The 27,676-nt window shown below is 38.0% G+C and overlaps 1 protein-coding gene across 1 annotated transcript in view; it reads left to right on the forward strand.

Annotated features, from left to right (window-relative positions):
* The window catches only part of gry (trafficking protein particle complex subunit 11 gry), a 147,813-nt gene that overhangs the window by 39,643 nt on the left and 80,494 nt on the right, over window positions 1-27,676 (forward strand). Inside the window, exons 9-10 of the mRNA XM_067152633.2 lie at window positions 23,463-23,541; window positions 23,739-23,793. Of these exons, the coding sequence (XP_067008734.2) occupies window positions 23,463-23,541; window positions 23,739-23,793 (134 nt within the window). The remainder of the gene's footprint in view (window positions 1-23,462; window positions 23,542-23,738; window positions 23,794-27,676) is intronic.

Here is a 27,676-nt window from a genome sequence, read left to right on the forward strand (position 1 = left end):
AAGCGAACAATATGGGATAAAATAAAAATTTGCCTAATTTTCCTGGCATGATTATGTAAAAGTTTTCAGTGATTGGTGTTTTTTTTTCTATTTATTTTTCTCATTGAAACGTGTGGCCATGAAAACGTTTATTGTTTCAACTGTCAGTCATCAGTTTGCGTTACCGTCATAAATATTACACACTGCATTAATGGAATTACAGTAGAAGTCTGCTATAGCAAGTACGTCATATAACGAGAACCCCATTATACCAACTATGTTTTGCTATCCCTTCAAAATTCCTATATTAAACTGTGTATTATCCTTCGGTTACAGCGAGAGCCCTATCACTGACACATCCGTTATTACGAGCGATTAAGCGCACGCAATTTTTTCCGTTACCGATATGTATGCACCCCAGTGATTATGTTGCATGCAATTGATTATCTTCAGTATCGTTTCCTCGCTATGTCCACTAGCGAGTTCTCTCGTTGACATTCGAAGGAGATGTTGGAGTCGATTAGTAATACCCGTCGACTGCTGTTCCGTAAAGAAAATTGGAAATGAAAGAGAACATATTTTCGTAATAAATGCGTAAATGTGTCCAATAACAGTTCTTAACTCATTAAAAATAAAGGCTGACTAAACGATCGCTTAATTTTAATGAAAAATACTGCAATGAAGTAAAAATGGGATACACCTCGAGTAATGGTAGAGTGCATAATTGATTTCAGAGGTTAGTTTATATTTTCTCGCATCAGGTTAAATATTATCATGTAAATTTATAACATATGAGTAACAACACCTATTGAATAGGTGGAAACCTTTACTGTGTTGTTACTCATATGTTATTCTCAGTTCAATACGGACCAACAACATGAAATTTATAACCCTTAATGTAAATTTATAGCAAGAAGGTTATCATTTCTCTACTGGTGCTTGAAGTATGTTTTCATCATATGTATTGTATGGTTAAGTTAGGATAGGTGACGCTGTTGAATAAGGAAACTGAAACGTTTGCCACAAAATGCAATCGATCATCTTTGGTACGGTATAGTTTTCTCACTATGTGCATTTGCGAGCTTTCTTGTCGACATTCAAAGGCGATGTTGGAGTCAATTAGTAATACCCAAATGACTGCTGTTCTCTAAAGAAAATTCGAAATGAAAGAGGATAACAAATTTTCGTGGCTGATAGCAGTTGTTAACTCACTAAAAATAACAGCTGAAGTAAACGATCTCTTAATTTGAATGTTGTATTGGTACTGAAAGTAAGTAAGAATGTGATACACCTCGAGGTATGGTAGAGTACATCATTGATTTCAGAGGATAGTTCATATTTTCTCGCGTCTAATTAAATTTCGTAAAGGCTATTCACATGTAAATTTTTAGCGAGGATAACTCATTTCTCTACATGCGTTTCAAATATGTTTTCATGACACATATGAGCCTACGGTTAGGTTAGGTGACGCCATTTGAAGAATAAAACTCTGGAGTGATACCGTATTTCTCCGAATCCAAGACGACTCTTTTTTTCCCCTCAGAATCTTGTGCGAAAAATCAAGGGTTGTCTTGCATTCGCAGCCTAACAGTACTGAACACCACTGGCAACTACCGTGGTAACCACGCTGCTTCTTTTCACCCACGCACGCACGCACACACACACACAATTCGTTCACAATAAACGACCGCCTCTTTATTGTACATCGCTAGCCGTGACAACCGATTGTACAGTGCCTGCGTGGAACGTCACTATATCTCAGGAAATAGTGAAGAGAGAATGACATTCTATTAGTCTCTACAAAAACGTTTCTCAAATCTGCAGAATAGCATCAAAACATGCGAGCCTTCGAATGCATAGAAAGGCCATGGCTACTCAGTGGCAGAGTTATAACGCGTCTACTGTACCTGACTCTTAGTGAAATTAAGTTTTATAGACAGCAGGAATATTTTCGTGATGAATAGTTGTAAAGATACATGGAACAGGTATTGCCGGCAAATTTTCAACTGGTTCTCGTTGATATTATTATGCCAATTTTAAGGTAATGGTTATTAAACACTCGTAAATGTAGAATAATTGTGCAGTCGCAAGAAAATATGGCATAGGCCTAACTAAAGCCAATATTTGGCATCAGTGTGAAGACAAAGATAGCTAAAAAAAATTTGTACTGTACAAATGATGCATTCAGTGGTCTGCAACAAGGATGCTTTAAATAAGTCAAAAATGAAATTGTGAGGTATGTGCACAAAAAACGCAAGGGCGGGTTGACCATACCATTGCGCAGTAAACTCATTCGTTGACCTTCAACGTCTGCGATTAGGCCTATACATCGCTAGCCGCTGAAGTTGGCCGAACCCGGCAAGCGAGATGTGCGTGTAGCTGTAGCCAGTTATATCTGACGCTGAGTAAAAGTAAGAGTTTTATAGACAGTAAGAATATTTTCCTGATGGATCGCCGTATTGTAGAGACGCATGGAATAGGTATTGCCGGCAAATTTTCATTGGGTTCTCTTCGGTATTATGTTGCCAATTTTAAGTTAATGGTCATTAAACCCGCGTAAATAAAGAATAATTGTGCAGCCGCAAAAAATGTGGCATAACGAAAGCCAATGTTCGGCATCTAAAAATGCGTACTGTACAACAAAGGTATTCATATGATTTTACAAAGCACTTTTTGAGCCTGATTTAAATTTTTTGAAGGAAAAGTTGCATTGCTCTTAGATTTGGAGAAAATACAGTACTGTAACTTTTTCAGAATCAAATTAAATCCGTAATTTTTTCAGAATCAAACACACACTTCCACATAGTGTTGGATTTCAAAAAAATAACAAACAAGTAAGCCGTAGTGTGGATATCATCCGCGGGAACCCAAGTTTTGAACAAACTTATTGCCGTTTCGTACCGATTTTAATGTTTATGGGGGGTTTTCAGACTTTTATATAAAATTCGGATATAATGACAATCTGCTATAGCAAGTACCGTATTTACTCGTTTATTAGAGACCCTCGCGTATTAGAACCCTGGCTTTTCAAGGTGAAGAAAATTAAAAAAATAAATCTGGCATATAAGACCCCCCCAACATAATTCATCAGATAAGAACAATGACTCCGCTTCGAAGCGGGTAGAAGTCTTATTGCAGTTTTGATGACATCGCACGAATTTGTGAATAGTTTTGTCTGTACGACCTACGCAATGAAAACGCGTCGAGCCCATGCGGTACCTACATCTGTGTTTCGTAGTTAAGAAATGTCCGCCTCCGTAGCATAGGTCTACTGCAGCTCTGATGTCGTCGCACAAATACTGTAGGTGAGTAGGCCTAGCTTTGTGTCCGACCCGCGCATTGCAAGCATGCATCAGTCATGCTATACGTCTGTGTTTTGTAGTTAATAATGTCCGCCAGCGTAATGGTTAGCACAATTAGTTGCTGTTCTTAGGGGTCTGACTTCAATTCCTGGTACCGTACTGCCAGACATTTACGAATGGCAGGAAGGTTGATATGTGGTAAAAGCGGTACATGTAACTCCCCTCTTCTGGGGGTGTGTCTAAAAAGAGCTGTACCATCTCGGGATGAGGAAACGAGTTTACTTTCGTTGAGAAATATTCGCAGTTGTTGCTATTTATACACCAGGCGAGACCATTAACAAAGTGGTCGTTTAATATCTCGTAACTCGGGTCAATATAGGTACAGTAGAACCTCGATTATACGTTCCCGGAAACTACGTTTTCCCGTATTATTCGTTCAAATTACGTGGTCCCAGAAGCATCCTAATTAAATCACGTTGTAAAAATCCTGTATTATCCGTTCCTTGAAGAAACGATTTCCCGGATCAGCCGTCCAGAAATTTCAGTCCCATCAACGCAAAATCCTCGATCACGCGTTTTCCAAGGAACTGTAATCTCACGAAAGGACGGCTATGGCATACTTACGGATCTTGGTGTTAACGTCTTGTCATTGCGGTGCCGGTAATTTGAGGAAGTAAAAATGAAATGTCGTATGGCTTCTAGTGCCGGGATATCCCAGAACGGGTTCGGCTTGCCAGGTGCAGGTCTTTCTATTTGACTCCCATAGGCGACCTGCGTGTCATGATGAGGATGAATGATGATGAAGACAACACATGCACCCAGCCCCCGTGCCATTGGAATTAACCAATTAAGGTTAAAATCCCCGACCCAGCCGGGAATCGAACCCGGGACCCTCCGAACCGAAGGCCAGTACGCTGACCGTTCAGCCAACGAGTCGGATATTTGAGGAAGTACTGTACTGGAAAAGCGATCGGCGGTGAACTTACATAAGGGACCATCTTAGCATCGCATTCCGGTGGTATTGTTTAGAAAATCCGTGGAAATCATAAAGCAGAGTGTGTCCACAATGACTGGAAGGAAACAGAGTGCATTTCTTTGACAGCTCTACTTGAACATGAAACGAATTTCGTCAAATGTTCGTACTTGCAAAACATGTAGATTATGTCCAGGGTTAATGTTCATTTTTTTTTTTTACTCGTTTCGAGTGTATCGCCGAACAGGTTTTCGGGATTTCCTTCAGGGCACTGTATAGTCACTGGGCTTTCAGGCAGGAATCGAAACTGCTCCTTCTTAAGTAACACAAATTTACAGTAGTATTTTAATATTATCATACACGATTATGTTATCGAGACCAGAACAAATGTTGCACCTTACATACATAAAACCATGGGATGTTTTGAGATTGCCTATTACTGTTTTCGCCCGAACATAAGACTGGAAATTTCACGTTTTTGTGTTGTGAAAACCGCAGTCGTTTTATTTGCGCACGTTACATTAAAGCTTTGTATCATTTCGCTCTCGTACCGACTTGTACAGCGAGCGCGCTTTACAGCTGAGCTCAAGGTCGTGAATAATCGTAATTTCGGAAGTGCTAATGATATTTTTTCTCTTTCCAATTTGATTATGATTAGTGATGGGCAGAATTTAATGTAATACATTTTGAGAACTTGAAGATCGATATTTACATTCGAAACCATATTCTCGAGTTCAACATAACCTTGAAAAGCCGATGTAGGCCTAATTTACGCGGTACAAGATTTCCATAAACTGATTACGAACAGTATACTGGTGACCAAATTACAATGGAAGCTAAATAAAGAGGATTTCGCCATCATGTTGGGCGCTTTTGTACCTAATGTGCTTTTATTTTATTAGATAGAGAATTAGAATACTTGTGGTCGATTGTTGTTTGGCTTGTTGTTACGGGTACCGTATTAGATTTTTCTAAGAGTTTGGCTCTGCATTGAAAGAAGTTTTCGGAGGAAACTGACGAAGTTTCCCCGGTAAAACTGAATGTAAAGTTTCGAGATTTTTAAGTCGCATACCGGTAATTAATATTTGAAGCTGGCACCGCGGTCTAACTTGCCTGTCTCTCACCCGGAGGGCCCGGGTTCAATTACCGGCCAGGTCAGGCATTTTTACCTCCATATGAGGGCTGGTGTCAGGTTCACTCATTCTACGATTACCTTTAATTGAGGAGCTGTTGAATGGTGAGATGGCGGCCCCCAGCCTAGAGAGCCTGGAATAACGGCCGAGAGGATTTGTCACACTGACCATGCGTCACCTCGTAATCTGCAGGCCTTCGGACCGAGGGCGGTCACTTGATAGGCGGAAGGCTCGTTGGGGCTGTCGTTTGGTTTGGTTTAGGGGTGTTTGTAAGATTATATAAGTATACATATTTCATTTTTGTGATGTTTAGCCAAATTGTTGATAGTTCATTCATTCCTGGATTTCCCGTTTTCCCGTGTTGTAAGTTTTTTTTCCGTAGTCCCTCCGAAAACGGTGAATCGAGGTTCCACTGTATACCTATATTTGGAGAGAAGTAAGTTTAAAATGTGATAAAAGCTATCCAATTAAAAGGATTGTTTTACTCACCAACGTACCTAACAAATAATAATAATTGTATGTCCCCACGTAGGCCTACTTTGAACGATTGTCGGAGACACCAAATAAGACATACTAGGGTACCGGTATGTCTTAATAAAAAAAAAGAGACAACAAATGTACAAAATTAAACATTATGATAATAAAACGCATTACTGCCACACCTGTAGATATCCATAAATGCTGTATATTTTCCTGTTATTTATTTTTATTCTCTCTGTCGAGGAACTTTTGCCACTATCAGGGCAATAATATACCTACCTATACAATGTGGTCTGTCTTATCTCATGGACGACAGCTGTTTACGTAAATCCTGATGTAATAAATGTAGAGAACAAGCATGAAATGTACTTAAAAATAAGGGTCTGTGTTTCAACAGCCGCAATTACCAAAAGAATGTTTCCAGTTACTATGTATTACATTCGGAAGTACAACTCGTAACATACGCTAGTTATCAGCTGATGGTTTGGCATGCCTTCTAGAACACGACTTTATTCAGAAGGAGTGGCTTCTGCTACATATACACCGAGAATATCAGAGACCACCTCCAGAAACCATTTGGAAATAGATTTACACTGTTTAGACTCTATAGTCGGGAATGAAATTATTTTTAAAAGTTTCAAAAAGACGGGACCTCGTATGCTCTCGATTGCAGTGCATGGCTCAAAAAGAATGAAGCATGGCTGACGCGACTAACGAGATGGCAGTGAGGATGACATCACTTGAAATGCCGACACGCAGGTATTAGAGCAGGGAAATTGACGGCTCAAGGCGATAATATTCAAATGAAAGCAGTGATCAGGTTTACTGTGCGGTAGGCCTACTGCTGAACTGACAGAGAGACAAATGACTGGCCATTAAGTTCTTTTGTATCAATATTTAGTTATATGATAACACGATACCCTTATCCCTTTTTTTCTACGAGGTCGAGTATGAAGTGAGACGAATCTTCGTAGCAAGTTTTTACGGCCGTATGCCCTTCCCGACCTCAGCCTCACCAGAAGAATTAATGAGATGTAACAAATGACTTGATATGAGTAACTAAAACAGACTTTTATATGTACCGTAGGCCTAAAAGTCGTGTTCACCCTTTATTGTCTTTTTACGTTTAGAAATACTGCCTTCTGACGAAAATAGCCAGTATAACTTAAATACATTCTAAGTTTGTTAAATAATAGTATAGAATGTTTACACGTACAATTTATAGCTCTTTATAGTCTAGAAGTCATGTGTTCACTGCACAAAATTTTGAGGTTATCACATATTGGACCCCCCTTTACTATTTTTGGCTGTAAAAGTGGGGGAAAAGGGTCTAATACGCGAGTAAATACGGTAAATTTTCCGCTGTTGTGAATTCTCGCTATAACAGACTTCTACTGTATGTGCTGTGACTTGGAAATATCCAAGTGTTCTCTCCTCTCCGGTCAGTAGCATAGAAGATTTTAAGAAGGAATTCAGTATATTAGTCAGAATTAATAGTTTATTTAAAGAAATTGGCCCTATAAATTCTTTTGCTATAAAAGTGGACCAAACAAACAGTTTGCTTTGAAAATTACCTCATTTTCTTTGGAAAGCTGCTCTTAAGGGGACTGTGTTTTGCTGTGATTTATAGGGTGATCCGTTCAAGATGTCGAAAAAAAAAAAAATATGGGCAGAAAATAAGCCAATGTAATTGTAAATTGGTGCACTTATATACAAAGGTCACAAGAGTTGTGCCGAACGGTTTGGTCTTCCACAATAGCGGACTTGACACATTTCATATGTTCCAGGCAGGTTGCACAACAGAAACTCAATATTTTCAAGTGTAATTAGTGCAAACTTCTCTGCGATTTTTCGTTGGAGGCCTTGCAGATCTTTTTTTTTTTTTTTTTCTTCCATACACGTGTTACTTGATATGATGTGTGGATTTTCCATTCCCCAAATGATTGAACCGTTATGTGTCCACATGGCTGCCAACTTGAAAAGTGTCTTTGTCCGTACACTTCCATTCCACCGATTTAGCCGCTGCTCATTTGCTGTCTCCTGTTCACACATCATGTTGCAAAAAATGTACTTGTGATGTTCTTCTCCCTACTTTTCCTTTAGTTGCATTTACATGGTTAGTGAAGCCCTTGCTGTACTCCTATGCACAGTGTTTTTACTTAGGGCGAATGTGCGCTCGCTTGCCGCGTGCAGATCGAGGTCAGTAGTAAACCATACAACAAAGTTTATTACTTACCAAATTATGAAAGGAGGTGTTGAAACTGCCTGCCATAATTCTCCACACACTTTTGGCAAATTGTTAGGAAATTATTCATTGGTCACTGTAGTTCACGTTGAGAAATCTCAGCAGTTTTCTGACGAATATTATATTTCAGTTCTTGTATGATGTAATCATTTTTTAATCTTTTGCACAGACCCATAAGAAATTCCTACTTGTGCAAGACAGCAAAGTGATATTTTTAGAAGAATTTTCCAAACAATGACCGATGTCATCTCACTTTTCTTCAGTGGGAATCATGTTCTGCTTTCTTGGTTTCGTGGGCTGAATACTTCTAGTTTCCTGAAATTTAATATAAAGATTGTGCACTGTTTTATGACTTGAAACATCTGCACCCAGGAATCATTCTTGAAACTGTCTTTGAACTAGCGAGTTAACACATAAAGGTGCATTATGCTGTTGAAAACCCATGAGCCATAATACCTTTTATGACTAATTACAGAAATGAAAAACACACGTACTTGGGAACAGCTGAAATAAGACTGTAACATCAGACACATGTACAAGTTCAGCTAGCAGGGATGTGCGCACTCACAAAACAAAGGCCGGGGTCAGAGAATAAAACGTAATGGCTTACTGCCTTTGGACAATGCGTGGGGAGGTCGCCCATAGGAAAAGCACTGTGCGTGCTGTAGCTAGTGAGCTCTGCTTTTTATTGAAGCCTGATTTGATTTCTTATGCAAACTTTATGATTGAATTAGATGTTGACATGTTGTTCCTGAAACCTGCTTGTTCTTCTGCAAAGATTTCTTGGGATTCAAGAAATAATTTTAGCCATGCTATTATCATCCTTTCAAAAACTTTTGCCATTATGGATGCCAGCAAGATCGATTGATGTAACCTTACATCTTCTTTTGGCTTCCCTGTTTGAAAGATTGGTTCCTACCCATTCAGTTGGAAGGCTTCAATTATCATTCCAGAATCTGTTTTGATAGTAAAGTATTTCTTGCTGTCTCCCCTAGGTCTTTCAAAAACTCTAGAAATATGCTATCCGGTTCTGGTTGTTTCTTCACTTGTACACATTTGACTGCATCACTTAATTCTTCCTTGGTCAAATTATTGTTGAATAGTTTTTCTACTAGATCTGTCTTTTTAGGATTGTCTTGCTTATGTTTTTGTTCTTGTTCTTTTATGCTCCTTACTCAGAATGTATTGTTTGAGATGGTATTTAACTCATCAGCTGTTGTCTTTAAGTCTCTGATTTATATTGGGTGGCTTGTCTTTTGTGTTGTACTTTTGTTGTTCTGGGTATTCATTAATTTATGTGCCTATGTACCACCTGTTCTGTAATCCATCATACTTAGGAAATTATTCCATGTTGGAATTTTACTTTTTATATCATCTGTTTCATTACTGCACATTCCTTTCTTCATCTGATAACCATTTTGTTTTCTAGTGTTTTCTCTTGCTTTATCTCTGATTTTCATTTGTTCAGAGAGATCGTTTTTCCAGAAGGGTTTGTATACAGACTCCCAATCATTTGCTATATTCCTTTTGACACTTTGTCTTAAGAGAACTGAGCAAGTGGCCATGTGGTTAGGGTCACGCAGCTGTGAGCTTGCATTTGGGTGATAGTGGGTTCAAACCCCACTGTCGGCAGCCTGAAGTTGGTTTTCTGTGGTTTCCCATTTTCACATTAGATCTGTACCTTAATTAAGGCCATGGCTGCTTCCTTTTCACTCCTAGCCCTTTCCTATTCCATCGTCGCCTTGAGACCTATCTGTGTAGGTGTGACGTAAAGCAAATTGTGGTATGAAGACATCTTTGTTGCAAACAGTGCATTTTGCTCTGCCAGCGAAACTAGTTTTTCTTATCCACACAAAATACTTGAGCTACTCATCTTAAACACAAAGGTGTTTTCTGGATGTATTGTCAGAATTCCTTTCTCCATCTGATACCATTTTGTTTTTTAGTGTTTTTCCCTGAGCTATTTCTGCCTCTTCTGCTTTCAAACTGGGCTTACTGTTATTACTCACTTGACTATTGTGGAGTTCAGAACCAACCATATACAAAATGAAAACGGTGTGTACGTTACAAAGGACGGTAGAATCATACTCTACCTAGGACATGGCTATCACCAGTGGAGTGTATGGAGAAAAATTAAAATTAAAAATTAAAATAACCTGTGGCAGAGAATCTGTTGTATTTTATGGTGTTGATGTGTTCAGAGTATCTGATATTGAAGTTACGTCCTGTCTGTCCAGTATACGAAGAGCTACAGTTATTGCATTGCAATTGCAAATATCAGATACAGTGAAACCTCGATTCTCCGTTTTTCGAGGGACCATGAAAATAAAACGTACAATACGGGAAAACGGAAAATCCGGGAATGAATGAAAACCATCAACAATTTGGCTAAACATCACAAAAATGAAATATGTATGATTATAATCTTACAAAACTCCTAAACCAAACCAAACTACAGCCCCAGTGGGACTTTGCCTGCCAAGCGACCGCTGCTCAGCCCGAAGGACTCCAGATTACGAGGTGCGCATGGTCAGTGCGACGAATCCTCTTGGCCGATATTCCTGGCTCTGTAGATCGGGGTCGCCATCTCACCATTAGATAGCTCCACAATTAAAGGTAATCACGTAGGCTGAGTGGACCTGGAACCAGACTTATATCCAGGTAAAATTGTCTGACCTGGTAGCAATCGAACCCGGCCCTCTGGATGTGAGGCGGGCATGTTAGACCACGAAACCGCATTAATTACCGGTACGTGAGTTCAAAATCTCGATACTTTATATTCAGTTTTACAGGGGAATCTTCGTCAGTTTCCCGTGAAAACTTCTTTCAGTTCAGCGACTTTGATTAGGCTAGCCAAACTCTTCGAAAAATCTAATAACGCCAAGCCAAACGACAATCGACCATAAGTAGTTTTTAATTCTCTCATCTAATAAAATAAAGCACATTAGATACGAAAGCACCCAAAATGAATGCGAAATCCGTTCATTTCTTAATCTTTCATTGTAATTTGGTCTCCGGTATACTGTTCGTAGTCAGTTTCTGGAAATCTTGTACCGCGCAAATTAGGCCTACGTCGACTTTTAAAGGTTATGTTGAACTCGAAAACATGGTTTCAAATGTAAGTATCGATTCTTAAAAGTTCTCGAATGCATTATATTCAATTCTGCTTGTCACAAATCCAATCAAATTGGAAAGATAAAAGAAATATCAAAACTTCAGAAATTACGGTTATTCGTGACCTTGAGGACATCTGGAAAGCGCGCTCGCTGCACATGTCAGTACGAGTTTGAAATTATACCAACCATTTAAAATGTAACGTGCGCAAATAAAACGACTGCGGTTTTTGGTATTTTAACACGAAAACGTAAAATTCCCAGTCTTACATTAGGACCTAAACAGTAATAGGCAATTCCAAGACCTCCCATGGCTTTCTTTTTTTAAAATTACATTTAGGTGCAACATGTGTTTTGGTCTCGCTAACATAATCATGTACGATAATATCAAAAATACTGAATTTGTGTTAAGAAGCAGTTTCGATTCCTGCCTGAAAGCCCAGTTACTCTGCAGTGCCCTGAGCAAAGTGCCAAAAACCTCTTCGGCAGTACGATCGAAAAAAGTAAAAATATAAACATCTAACCCTGGACATAATATGGACGTTTTATAAGTGCGAACATTTGACGAAACTCGTTCAGTCTTCAAGCAGATCTGTCGAAATGTGCCGTGTCTGCTTGCAATTGTTGTCGCCACTCTCTGCTTTATGATTTTCCGAGACTCTCTAAACAATACCACCCGAATGCGATGCTAAGATGGTCCCTTATGCAAGTTCACCGCCGATCGCTTTTCCAGTACCGGTACAGTACTTGCTTTATTTATCGCAGTGACGGGGCGTTAACGCCAAGATCCATAAATATGCCATAGCCGTCCTTTTGTGAGATACAGTTTATTAAAAAACGATTGATCGAGGATTTAGCGTTGATGGGACTGGAATTTCTGGACGGTTGATCTGGGAAATCGTTTCTTCAAGGAACGGATAATGCGGGACTTTTACAACGTGATTTAATTACGATGCTCGCGGGACCACGTAATTTGAACGCATATTCCGGGAAAACGTATTTTCCGGGAACGGATAATCGAGGTTCCACTGTACTCTGAACACATCAACGCCATAAAATACAACAGATTCTCTGCAATAGGACAACACATACAAGATTCTAATCATAATTTCACCAGTATTGATAAAGGCATAAAAATATTTAGTTATTAACGAGGGCCCCCTTCTAAACACTACCGGAAATTGTTTTATTCATCTTGACCAGTACTTCCAACCCCAATTTGAATTTAAATGACATTTCTGGAAAACCAAATATTTTATTCAACTTCCTTATCTGCTTTTAAAAAATGCTAAATTTACAAACTCAAATTCAATATTCCAGTCCTTATATAGTTCCTACCAACATTTTCCACTTCCTATAACCCACCCTCCTGGTCCACCTTAAATTACTTCACCTCCTTATTTATTTTCCTGTTCTTCCCTTTATTTTATTCATTATTTTTCTGCTTCAACTTTTTCTTTTCTCATTACATTCCTCTTTTTCCACTCTCCTATTTGAATTACATTTTCTAACATCTCTAATGATTTTGAGCACTTTAACTTTCAAATTTATACTTTGCGTTATTCTAAGTTCGACCTCAACTCTTACCTTCAAAATATCTCACGCTATGTCATTACGCTCCTCAGCTGTTCCAATATTGCACTTTTTAGTACTTTTTCTCTTCTCAGTTGTTTTTTCTCTATGTCATATGTTTTAATAACTTCATTGATCTAACTTACGAAACTTTTGGAAGCGCAGTGCTGATCTACTCTTCAAGAACTTGCTCTGTAATACATTTATATATTTAATCTGCGACTTTCTTCATAATTTTTGGATCTGTTGACAAGCAGTGCTATTCCCTAAGATTATACAGTGCCTCATAAACTGCAATTGAACTCTTCAAGAATTTGCTCGGTACTATATTTGATTACGTATTTGATTCTGGACTTCTTCCCATACATTGCTCTCTAACGCTTATGTCTTACTAACGTTCTTGATCCATGACTTCATGATTGACATGCAGTGCCTTATAAACTGCAACTGATAAATACGTATTTGATTTTAGACTTTTTTTTATAACATTGTGTTATAGTGCTTCATAAACTGCATGTGATTGACTATTTTTCAACGCACAGTACTCCCTAAATATTTTAGTGCTTCGCTGTCAGCAACCTACAGAATTCTTTATACTTTGCAATTTATTTATCTGTGCATTGTTTTACACTTATTTATGATCGGCTGATGACGACCAAAAATACTGGTTGAAACTGGTACCAATTTTAATTAAATAGGAATGTAAACTTACATTTCTTATTTTAATAGTATTGAAAGGTTGAACCATTTTATACTTTCTTTTAACTTATAGAAACAGGAAACCAATGTTTTTGTTCGTATTATTGGTTTGAAGGGAAGTAGATAAATTAGCAAGAAATGTAGAGGCATAGGCATGGGTTTCCTTTGTAACGAGATCCCAGAACAGTGGGATTAGAAATTCATTCACTACGTCCATTTCTTTTGGATTATTCCCCAACCTCCTCCTCACTATAGAGTGAATTTCAGAAACTGGTTTGCATGTTACAGAAACAGGCTTATTGTCAACAAGATCCCAATTCCAAGTATCATTACTAGAGTTCTCACCCGCTCTTGTTGCATTCTAGTAGTTTCAATTGGCACTATCACGTTGGAACTGAAATCTGAATCACTTTCTTCACTGTCATTTGAAGAAGAAATATTTTCACTCTCCAGAGAATTATTTCCACTTTCAACATCACTATTTTCAAGCCAGTTACGAATAGCCTCATCCATGCCGCGCTTGGATGCCGCCATGATCATTTACAACTAGCGGCAAACTGAGGTGCTTTTTAATTTCCGTATTTCAGCTCAGAGTTACTATTTACACACTGAAAATAGCTTCAGGTATCATCTGACATCAATCGGATAGGCTGCAAAAAAAACAGAATAAATCTCTCTGACCAGCTAACTGTGATAATGTACTTATAAATGTTCCATGCACCAGGACGGAAGTGTCCGTCAAAGTATGGTAATGGGTTAAGAGAAGAACAGCTATGGCCAAAATTGTAATGACTAATTTGTCCCATTAATGGACGGATTGCTCTATCTCGTTACCACTGAAAATGAGAGTAGTATCCAGTCTGGCATTTTCAGTTTTCTTCCATGGAGCAGAGACGTGGACTCTTCGTGCTACATACCTGAAGAATATAGATTCTTTTGAAATGTGGTGTTAGTGAAGGACAGCATTTTGCGCCAATGATTCCATTATAAACCACCTCACCTTGAGAATCAGATTATCATCAATATGTGGACAAAGAGTTTTACAATTGTTTAGACACACTATGCGACGTGGGAATGACAACATAGAAAAACTGATCGTTCTTGGAAATGTTCCTAGCAAGAGAGATCGTAGACAAGTTCAGACTCGATGGTCAGACATTATCAAGAGTATAACTGAGTTGAACATCGTTGATGTAGCACGCCTGGGCAAGGACCATAAGAGATGGAGACAACTGACCAATAGTCTCCTTGGAGATTGAGGGAACAATAAGTGAGAGAGAGAGAGAGAGGGAGGGGGGGTAATGTTTTTTAAAGGTATTGAAGTGTTTGCAATTCGTGTTGCATGTAAAAGAATAGTAATGGTATGTTTGGTAATCATCTGACAAAATAAGTTCATTTAACATTAAGAATTTCATTCTTCAGGTTCCGTATTGAATCAAGATTCACAATAGAGAAATGGGAAAGTTAATATCCACCTTTTCAATACAATATATTACGTGAATGTTTACATTTAAAACATCACGTTTATTTACATTTGGTACCGGTTTCGACAATGTGAATCTTGAATCTTGATTCAATACGGAACCTGAAGAATGAAATTCTTAATGTTAAATAGTGTAGCCAACCAGGCAAAAAGAAAAGCTCATTATTATATGAACTTAAGAACCAAAATAGGAAAATTAATCAAAGATATAGATTTTATTAAGAAATGCATTTTCCACGATCTGACTCCTAACTTTTTAAAGAACAACAACAAGAAACACGTTTTACCCCATCAATATAAAGTCCACCAAAAAACTAACAAATTATGGCTTAGAAATGAATTAAAATTTCTACATAAGAAAAAAATCACTCTTAAACAACCGGTTATATGAAACCCACCTCGAAGTTGCCACGCTGTTATCAGACTCCCAGTGGAATATCTTCCAAGAGAAAGTCTACAGTAAATTATCCATTTCGCTAGCTCAAAAACAGTCCACCCTAAACAACAAGTTCCAAACCCTTCTTAGCAAATCCTCCACAGCCAACAAATTACCCAAGAACCCGACCAGCCTGAATACTGCTAGCCACTCTCCTACCAAATTCTATCCCCCATTCATTAATCTTTCTACTGCAACATTCGACGACGAAGAGACCGCTATTCTGTCTATAAAGGCCCAAAACACAATTGGCCTAATTATAATCCATCAAATGTTGCTAAAAAACTAATAATAGAAAGAGAAATGGCGATCAAAAAGATGCCTCACGACATACAGGACGAGCTCAGATACAAAGCCAATAAACAAATTAAGAAAACCTTTATATCACCTACTCCGAACATAACCAAATCACAACTTGAAAACAGGAAAAAGATCATTCAACTCAAAAATAAAATAAAAAATACTTATACCATCGTTACGAAGGCAGATAAAGGAAATACTACTGTAATAATGGACCAAACAGAATACGTATCCAAAACAATTTTTTTTTTTCTCAGGTAGCACTTTTACAATAATCAATAAAGATCCAACTCAAGCTATCCAACGGCAGCTAAAACAGACTCTGAAAAATACATCCTTTCTCCTAACGGACAGCGAAAAAAGCAAACTTATAAACATGAACCCAGGATTACCTACCGTAAAAGCTCAGCCTAAAATACATAAAACTGATGTCCCCATACGGCCTATTGTAAACTATAGACCTAGTCCCCTGTATAAAACAGCACAATTCATTCAGCAATTCCTTAAAAAACATTACACTTTTCGGTCAAAAAAATCTGTAAAGAACACAATACAACTTATCAAACAGCTAGACGATTTTGCACTTCAACCATATCACTCTTTACAATGGCGAAAGATGAAAGTATCCTCCTATTCAATACATCATATATTCCGTCATTAGACGGAGTAAACAAGTTCAGACATGTTTCGGCTCGTTTGAGCCATCTTCAGTGGAAAAAATTAGGGGGGTTGGAATAATTTACATAATATGAGTTGAAAAAATGCTAAAAAACATAATGAAAGCGCAAATGAAAAAACAAACAAAAGAGAGCCTAGACGGAAACAAAATTAACACAAATATACAATATTTACATCAATTTGCAGAGCAAAAAACAACTTATTGTGACAAAATTCAGTGAAACAGGTGTTAATTTGAAATAATAATTGATACTAAAAACTGCGTTAACCTAAGAAACAAGGGAATGAGAAAACAAATGATGCAGATGGAAATGAATAATAGTAGCACATGGTGAGGTTGTGGACCTCATAGTTTACAAATTATTAGTTTATAAAAACGACGAAACAGTTTGAAATCGCTGTCAAAATCCTAGTGGAAACCCATCACAACAAATTGGTCAGGAGGAGAGCGGGAGCAAACATTTTGAGAGAAACCAAGCCTGAATTAACCTGCAGGCGAAAAGCCTGTGATAAGGAGAAAAAATGGAAATGCCATCCAGGCAAAGAAGAAAGCCAACCTTTATTGCAATCTCAAAATAAAGGTCGCCAAATTAGGGCAAGACTTACGTTTTTTGAAAAAATGCTTGATTAATGACATAACCCCCAATTTTCTAAAGTTTACCAAGAAAACTCACAGAAATACAGCAAAAACTCGCGCGACTCAACTTAAAACCGATAAAATCTGGATTAAAGAGGAAATCAAATTTCTCCATAAAAAGAAATCTCTCCTGAACCACAAACTATATGAAACTCATTTAGAAGTTTCCACTCTCCTTTGCCCCCTCGAATGGACGTCCTTTCAATTCCACGTCTCCAACAAACTTAACCTCACTTTGTTAAAGAAACAAAACACACTTGACAAGAAATGGAATGCTCTTTCAAAAACAAAAACAATGCTTAGCAAACATAACAACTCAAATAACACAAGGTCTAATGATTTTCACCAACCTGTAGTAAACTTAAGCAAAATCATTCTTGATGCCGATGATCTTGATGTGCTGAGCAAGGGACCTAAACATAATTGGGGTAATCCTTCTAACCGTGATAATCTAATTTCCACCATAGCTGAATCTGAATTGGCCATTAATAAATTACCAATTAATATACAAGAAGAGGTCCGATATGAAGTCAAACACAAGCTATCTTCCATCCTCAATCAACAATAAACCATTAAACCCAACACAGTGCACGTAGCTAAAGTAAACAAACTTAAGAAAAAAGTGAAACAAAACGACTTAATTATAACAAAAGCCGACAAAGGAAATGCTACCGTAATCATGGACAAAAGTGACTATGTTAATAAAGCACACACGTTTTTTGCAGACAACAACTTCATAACCTCTAAAAAAGATCCAACTAATAAAATACAAAGAGACCTAAAAACCATCATCAAGAACATTTCATTTCTGTTTAATGACCTTGAAAAATCCAAAATGATTATCATGAATCCGAAACTTCCCACAGCCAAAGCGCTACCCAAGATCCATAAAACAGACATCCCCATAAGACCCATTATCAATTTCAGAAACAGTCCTACCTATGAAGTATCTCGTTTCATTCACAAATTCCTCAAGTCACACTATCGTTTTCAAGCCAACACATCAGTAAAGAACTCCTTAGAATTCTGCAATAAGATCAAACACTTTAATTTATCCAAACACCACACTCTTCATTCTTTTGATATTACTAACATGTACGCTAATGTTCCCGTTAACAGCACCGTACAATTGATCAAAAACAATCTCTCCAAATTCAGCAATTTAAGTATAGGCGAAATAGATGAATTTATTCGAATTCTGGAATTTACTTTGAACAACAATTTCTTCACTTTCAATAATGTCATTTACCAACAGATAAGTCTTCCCATGGGGTCACCAGCTTCAGGAATCCTTGCAGACATCTACATTGATCATTTAGAACATTCTCACATCATTGGCAAGATCAATGGCATTCAACACTGGACACGCTTTGTAGACGACACCTTTGTTATTTTAGACTCCCACGTTACTAACAGCAACACAGTACTTGGATTTCTCAACTCTATTGACCCACATATAAAATTCACCATAGAGTCAGAAAACAATAAAGCCCTTAATTACCTGGACTTAACCATTATGCGCAACAACAACACTTTATCCTTCAATATATACAGGAAATCCACCCACACCATCAATACCATCCATCAGACCTCTGTGCACCCAGACATACATAAAAAAGCAGCTTACAATAGCATGGTCCTCAGAGCATTAACTATCCCTTTATCTCGCAAGAATTACAAAAAAGAAATTAATACCATCTACAACATTGCAGTACACAATGGTTACAATAGAACCTTCATCAGCAGAATCATCAATAGATACAAAAGCAGACCCAAGACTACCCTAGTAAAAGATTCCGCTCCAAAAGAAAAATTTTCCACATTCACTTTCAATAATAGTAGCATTTACCAAATTTCTAATATTTTCAAGAAACACAGCATCAAAATAGCTTACAGAACCTCCCACACCAACTCCAAACTCATTTTCAATCCACACACTGTCAACAATAACAATAGCAACATCAACAACAAATATTTGAACTCCGGAGTTTACAAATTAAAGTGCCAATCCTGTAATTCCAGCTACATAGGTCAAACAGGCCGCAATTTTGTCATAAGATACGCCGAACATCGCAACGCTCTCAAATATAATCGTTTTTCAGCTATGAGCGAACACCATAAAGCATCCAGCCACGAATACACTTCAATAGACAAAGACCTGAAGATCTTGCATTATGAGCATAAAGGCACCTTGCTCAACATTCTCGAGAGCATCCACATCGATTTAGATCAGTTTATGAACCCCACTCACAATTTAAATGAAGTCAGCGAGAAAAAGAACATTCTACTTGAAACATTCATTCCATACATTTGTCAGAATTTCCATAACACAAACAAACCCCACCTCCATCTCCCCGACTCACTGCCACTCCCCCCCCCTCACACCACCCCTCCCCCACCGCTCCTTCCAACCTAGCAAACACAGCCAACCAACAATAGACTCGATCACGCGTACCGAGACCGTCACTTTAAGAAGGCCACAACATTCGAGCTTTAGAAGTCAGCGAGTAAACTAACATCCTCTTGAAACATTCATTCCTTATATTTGCCAAACAAACCCACCTCCATCTCTCCAACTTAACACCCCCTCCCTTCCTCAAACCAGCCCTGCACCTCCCCTTCCCCCTCCGCTCCTTCCAACCTAGCAAACACAGCCAACCAACAATAGACTCGATCACGCGACCGAGACCGTCACCTTGAGAAGGCCACACCATTCGAGCTTTAGAAGTCAGCGAGTAAACTAACATCCTCTTGAAACATTCATTCCTTATATTTGCCAAACAAACCCACCTCCATCTCTCCAACTCAACACCCCTCCCTTCCTCAAACCAGCCCTGTACCTCCGCTTCCCCCTCCGCTCCTTCCATCCTAGCAGACACAGCCGAACCAACAATAGACTCGATCACGCGAACGAGACCGTTACTTTGAGAAAGCCAGGCCACTAGAGAGGACAACCACCTACTGCACACCGTAAGTTTAAGCTTTCTTCACAACCATTCCACACTTTTTACTTATCAACCCATGTTTCTCATACAACCTCATTTTTCCATTACAGATTAGAACTTCATTGACGGTTTCCACTAGATTACTACAATTTACTATGCATCTGTCTTCTACCTAACACAGCTTCTCATATTTTTATATGAGGCCCTTCCGACCCCTCTATAATAAGGCAAAACACCAGCCAACATTATGAAACAATAATGAAGAAAGGGACCGCTAGATTGAGAAGATATTGAGAATGCTGCTATTTCTGAAGCCTTAAAATTTAAGGTGTTTTTTCTCCTTATCACAGGCTTTTCGCCTGCAGGTTAATTCAGGCTTGGTTTCTCTCAAAATGTTTGCTCCCGCTCTCCTCCTGACCAATTTGTTGTGATGGGTTTCCACTAGGATTTTGACAGCGATTTCAAACTGTTTCGTCGTTTTTATAAACTAATAATTTGTAAACTATGAGGTCCACAACCTCACCATGTGCTACTATTATTCATTTCCATCTGCATCATTTGTTTTCTCATTCCCTTGTTTCTTAGGTTAACGCAGTTTTTAGTATCAATTATTATTTCAAATTAACACCTGTTTCACTGAATTTTGTCACAATAAGTTGTTTTTTGCTCTGCATATTGATGTAAATATTGTATATTTGTGTTAATTTTGTTTCCGTCTAGGCTCTCTTTTGTTTGTTTTTTCATTTGCGCTTTCATTATGTTTTTTAGCATTTTTTCAACTCATATTATGTAAATTATTCCAACCCCCCTAATTTTTTCCACTGAAGATGGCTCAAACGAGCCGAAACATGTCTGAACTTGTTTACTCCGTCTAATGACGGAATATATGATGTATTGAATAGGAGGATACTTTCATCTTTCGCCATTGTAAAGTGAAAACCGTCAATACGGAATGATTCTAATATCTTGTAATATCACTCTTTACACTCATTTGACATCACTAACATGTATACAAGTATCAAACCAGAAAAACTCTTGCATATTATTCCTAAAAACGCACCCACAATCAACTTAGCCAACTCGAAATTTCTGACTTCATGTCTATTTTGAAGATTTTAATCAGTGATAATTACTTCACATTTGATAAAACAATATACAAGTAGGATGGACTAGCCATGGGCACACCTGCATCCAGCATCCTAGCAGAAATATACCTAGATTTCTTAGAATACACAAAAATAGACAGTAACGTAATCTTTAACAACATACATCTCTGGTCTAGGTATATCGATGACGTATTCATCATAATGGACCAACGTTCCATAGACGCAGTTACTACTTTAGCACACTTAAACACTATCGATGCAGACATTAAATTTACATTAGAGTCCGAAATCAACAAGACCATTAATTTCCTAGATCTTACTATCACTAGGCTCCCCTCTTCCTTCAAATATAAAATTTACAGAAAACCTACGCATACTGCTACAACAATAAAACATGACTCCATTCACCCCCTTAATCATAAACGGGCAACTTACAATAGTCTAGTATATCGAGCCTTCAACATACCTATGTCCAAATCAGACCTCAATAAAGAATTAAATACCATACGCAAGATAGCATTCTATAACGGTTACAACAAGAGTTTTATAGAAAGTATAATTAGCAAGTTCAAACATCGCTCAAAATCTAACCTTCTTAAAGAAACTACTAAATCATAAACTTTTGCAGCCTTCACCTTTAACAACATCCATCCAATTACAAACATATTTAAGAAACAGAATATCAACATCTCTTTCAGAACCGATAATAGAAACCTAGACATTCTACACAATTCTAACTCAATCAACACTTCCAACCCATTTGAAAAGTCAGGTGTATATAGATTTCATTGTAACAACTGCCTCAGTACAGTACTTATCTCAGACAAACCGGTAGATCATTCAAAATTAGATATACAGAACATGTAAACGCTATCAAATACCGAAGATTCTCTGCAGTAGGACAACATATAAATGACTACGAACACAAATTTCAAGGCTTAGACCAAGACATAGACATCATCGAAATAATAAACAAAGGCCCTGCACTCGATTTAACAGAACAATTCTATATATCACTTGACCAGTACTATAACCCTAATTATAATCTCAATGACCTCTCTGAAAAACCTACGATCTTGTTTGACACGTTCATTAAAATTTTAAATAATCTAAAAATACCCAAAAATCAATCAGTCTTCAAAACAATACATAACACGCTCAAGTATTACCCCTACCGCCCTCTGCGCCCACCTGATTATAGTCCCGCCTCTATCGCCCTTCCCCTCCCTCTCCCTCCCACTTAGAAACTCCGCCCTTCTCTGCATTCGTGCAGATCCGCCTTTACCTTTAGTTAGTCCGTTGGTTCCTCTCTGACACATCTAATACTGGCTTGGCATCCGAGGTGAGTCTTCTATTCTTTTATTAATAATATACATTCCTGGCTTACGTAATTCTAAATTCGCAGATTATATTTTCTTATAGGTTCCGTCTTGGTTCAAGATCTTTCTCGAACAACCTATGTACTCGCAACTCAAAGCACAAGAATCTCTTCAATACCATCACAACAGAACTCACTTAATCCAAAATGCTCTATCCACTAATATGATATAAACATACAAAATTAGAGTACAAAAAACTTACACATAGAATCTACCAACGGACATCCTTATATGCCAACATCAACGTGCTGTGACATCCAATCTATTAAGTCCAAGCTCAAGCCATATTCGAATACTTTCTAGATTTTACTGTACATACTTTTATGTAGAAACATTCATAACTAAGCATGTGTTTACTTCTTTTATAATGTTAAACATGGCTACAAAGCCTTCATAAACATAACCCTACTGTTCAACAGACAAATATGTCACTAAAAGCTGATTATTATACTTCACTCTCATTACTTTCTCATTTTTAACTAAAATACTAAGGTGTACACCTTATAAAAAACAATATTTTATCGCACTGACTGTCAGCTTATATATGTATGTATGTTGGGTATTCAGCCCGAAGGCTGGTTTGATCCTCTGCAGCTCTGCCAACAGCTGTCACATATACTTTTTAATTATACTCATGTTTATATTCAATACTATTAATGTAATATTACTGTAGGAGTCACTATTAATGTAATATATCTTTGTATAGTTGTCCTGGCTGATGATGACATCAAACATTGTCGAAACCGGTACCAAATGTAAATAAACGTGATGTTTTAAATGTAAACCTTCACGTAATATATTGTATTGAAAAGGTGGATATTAACTTTCCCATTTCTCTATTGTGAAAATAAGTTCAGTTAATGTTAATTGAGCTAGAATTGTTGATTGCATTACTAGAAGCTATCAATATAGAGCATCAAAACTTGACTTGAAATTGCCATTGTGTGGTTTATCTTGCCTAAAAACTACCTACGGACTAAGATAAATCCATTCTCTTTGCAGATGATTATAATTGGGTTGCTGGGAAATGCAATATCTCAGTTCAAGACTTACCGATGTCCCCGGATGAGAAGGCAGCTTGGTGAGCACAATTAAACGAATCTTAAATAAGTTTTGTTTTTTATATAGTCAAGTTTTGAATGGTGATTGAGACCTTAATTCTGGATCTAGAAATCAGTGAATTTTCAAACTGGATAGCAGATTTCAGTTTTATTTTACATCTATACATTTATTCTTTAATTGTTGTTGTTGTTAAGCTGCACTTTTATTCTATTCCAGTGGTTCAAATGGCAGAAGAATACTACAGTTCTCAGGATTATGGGAAAGCATTAACGTAAGTCACACTGTATGTTATTGTTTACATTGGATTGAAATGAGGGCATAGTTTGGTGTTGATACATGTTGTATTATGATTCTGAGGAACTTTTCAAAATTACAAAATTTTCTTGTACAATTTGAACTTGTTTCCAGTTGTTAAAAATGAGGTACCGTACTTAATGTAAACTTTTGAAAACTCCTTGATAGTGAGATACCTTATCTAAAAATTGCAGAAAATTGTTAGGAATGGGTAGTGTGACTATTTCTGTAATATTTTAGAGAGCTAGTAAATGAAAAAATTGTTGGAGTGATCCAGGAAGATGGTGAACCAAATGAGGGAGTAACCATAGGAGTAAGTAGGAAAGAAGTGGAACCTGCAGTTAGAAAAATGATAAATGGTAAGGCTGTTGGACCAGATGAGATTGTTGTAGAAATATGGAAGTACTTGGGAGAGGATGAATTGATGTAGTATGGTACCTAATGGATAAAATATAGATGCAGGAAATAATACCTCAAGAATGGAGGAAAAGTATAGTAATACAGTGGAACCTTGATTCTCCATTTTTGGAGGGACCACGGAAAAAAAAACGTACAACACGGGAAAACGGAAAATCTGGGAACGAATGAACCATCAACAATTTGATACAAACACCCCTAAATCAAACCAAACTACATCCCCAATGGGCCTTCCGCCTACCAAGCGACCACTGCTCGGTCCAAAGGCCTGCAGATTACGACGTAACGCATGGTCAGTGTGACGAATACTCTCGGCCGTTACTCGTGGCTCTCTAGACCGAAGTTACCATCTCACCATTAAATAGCTCCTCAATTAAAGGTAATCGTAGAATGAGTGAACCTGGAACTACTCCTCGTATCCAGGTAAAAATGCCTGACCTGGCCAGGAATTGAACCCGGGCCCTCCAGGTGAGAGGCAGGCAAATTAGACTGCAGAGCGGGCTGTAAACATTACTTACCGGCACACGACTTAAAAATCTCAAAACTTTACATTCAGTTTTACCGGCAAAACTTGGTTAGTTTCCTCTGAAAACTTCCTGCAGTTCAGCAACTTTAATCAGCTCAACTCTTCGAAAAATCTAATCCCCGTAACGCCAAGTCAAACAACAATCGACCATAGTTGTTTTTAATTCTCTAATCTAATAAAATAAAGCACATTAGATACAAAAGCACCCAACATGATGGCGAAATCCCTTTTTTTTAAATCTTTCATTGTAATTTGGTCATCGGTACAGTAGAACCTCGATAATTCGAAATCGGTTAATTCAAAATCCCGCCTAATTCGAAGAAGCTCTCGTTCCCGGAAACATGAGATACAGTTTTGCATGTTATTTCAATTGTTTAATTCGAAATACGGATAATTCGTAATTCGAAGTACAATGTCGGCCCCATTACCGAAATTCAGACTTTTAATTCGAAACTGCCTTTACATTTTAAAACAATAGTATGTTACAGAGTAATTTCAACTCGAAATGTATCCGTTCCGCGTCATAATAGAACGCGCGTTCCGGATCGTGGAGCGGTAGCTTTCCGCACTTACACTCACTTCGGTGGGTCTACAGTGCGCTTCACGATAGCTAAGTTGAATGAAATCGGAATTATTTTGAGTTCAACCTTTTAAGGAACGCCGTAATATCACGCAACATGCAGTGTGCGGGAAAACAGAATCCGCGAACACTGGCGATGCCGACAGTTGGCGAAAAAACGTGGCAAATATAAATTCGTAGGCACCGAACAATATTGACATTGCCGGTGAAACTGCACTGTTTTATTTTAATGCAAGTCTAAACGGTCTAAGGAGAAATTGCCAGCCGGGAAATCGTACAGTGTGAGCGATGGGGGTCATAGTAGTGCGTTGCAATGCACATGGAAGCCAGATACTTTATCCCCTCGTCATAGGAAACTTCGATAAGCCACAATGTTTTAAGAGCGTCGGGCACTTTCCATGCCAGTACAAAGCATGTATAATAAAAACGCAAACAGTAATGAAATCAAAAAAATAATGCATTTGCACAGGGGAACCGGCATAATTTATCGTCTTTGAATTGTGCGATTTTTTCTTTCGTTGCGTGAGGTTATGTTTGTCAGTGATTTATCCAAGTGCATTATTTGAACATTGTAAATGCACCTTGTTGGATACATTTCGGAAATAGTTTTTTCCATGGCATTAGAAAGGTTTAAACTGTGAATCGAGGTGATTGCATGTATTCGCGGCAAGTGTTTACATTTCTGAAGTACGAGAGAAGTGCCACGGCGGGAAATCGTACAAGGATAGAGTCATAGGAAAGTTCGATTTTAAGGGCATCAGGTACTTTCTGTGTAAATACAAGGCATCTAAAATGCATACACTATAGTAATCCAATTAATAAAGCACTTGCACATGGGAGCGAGCATAGATTTCTCCTCGTCTTTGAATCGTGCTTTTTTTTTCTTTCTTTCGTTGCGTGAGGTTATGTTTACCCGTGAGCACTGCCTGCTCGATCTGCATCCGATGGCTGCTTATACTGCCTGCTCATTACCACATTTTAACATGGCACTAAATGAAACACTCCGTTTACAAATACCCACAGCAGATGGCAGCACCAACCGGCTCCTGAACTGTAGGAATGAAATAGCGGGAAATAGGGTAGTAGTAGTAGTAGTAGTACTGTATTTGTTGACAGTGAAAATGGTGTACTGCTGCGTGCCTTTCTGCAAATCAAAGAAAGGGAAACCAGAATGCTGTGGTATTTCATTCCATGACACGGGCTTTTACAGGAGATCCAGTTGAAGCCATGTTTAGTTCTATAAGAATGGGAGAAGGGTGCAATGACAAGACTGACTCCCGGGCTACTCAGAATTCCATAAAAAGAATTTGAAATCCGGTATTTTAATGTCCACCGATGGTGCTAACGTTGTCCACAAACAAAATTCAAAATTTTCTGCGTCAGTATCCTCTCCCGGACTTGACGAAACAGAACCAGTGATGCCCGCTGAGTATGTACTTGATTTACTGGAAGATGTCCGTGAGCCCCCTAGTCAGTGTATGTCACTTTGGAAACTGCTTCCCATGCATTAGTGTGTCGTTATTTAGTGCATGTAATCGAAGAAAAAACAATGCAGCACGTGCTAGAGTAACGTTTCCACCTCAGTTAATACATCCCCATTGATGAACTTAATCAGACAGTCTGATAGAGGAGGCGTTTGCTATCCCCAGCAAGGATTTATTGGCCTAATTATGGGGCTACAGAAATTTGTTGAGGCAGCTCTACCGTACTGCAAGAAATCTGCAAATCTGCTCTAGACTATAAAAAACTATATTCTACCTTCTTTAAATAATAATAATAATAATAATAATAATAATAATAATAATAATAATAATAATAATAATAATGTTATTTGTTTTACGTCCCACTAACTACTTTTACGGTCTTCGGAGACACTGAGGTGCCGGAATTTAGTCCCGCGGGAGTTCTTTTACGTGACAGTAAATCTACCGACACGAGGCTGTCGTATTTGAGCACCTTCAAATACCACCGGACTGAGCCAGGATCGAACCTGCCAAGTTGGGGTTAGAAGGCCAGCGCCTTAACCGTCAGCCACTCAGCCCGGCTCTACCCTTTTTGTGCCACTGTAAGATTTTAAAGTGTGTTAGTAACAATAAGCACCAGGAACTTGTGTCAGAAACTGTGGTGGCCAAATTCGTGAAACCTCTACTTAGTAATGTAGGGAAGTACCATACAGACAAAGTTTACAGGTTTTCTTATTCGTCGAAATCTCTTTCTCGAAAAGTCCTGAAGCTATCACTCTCTAGAGTACCACTTTATGCATACAATTCTTTAATTTTTCTGTTACTTTCAGATTTAAAATTTTGATTGTATGCTTATCTAGCTGTATTCACGCGA

Source organism: Anabrus simplex, chromosome 8, assembly GCF_040414725.1.
Source record: "Anabrus simplex isolate iqAnaSimp1 chromosome 8, ASM4041472v1, whole genome shotgun sequence".
In the NCBI taxonomy this organism is placed as follows: Eukaryota; Metazoa; Arthropoda; class Insecta; order Orthoptera; family Tettigoniidae; genus Anabrus; species Anabrus simplex.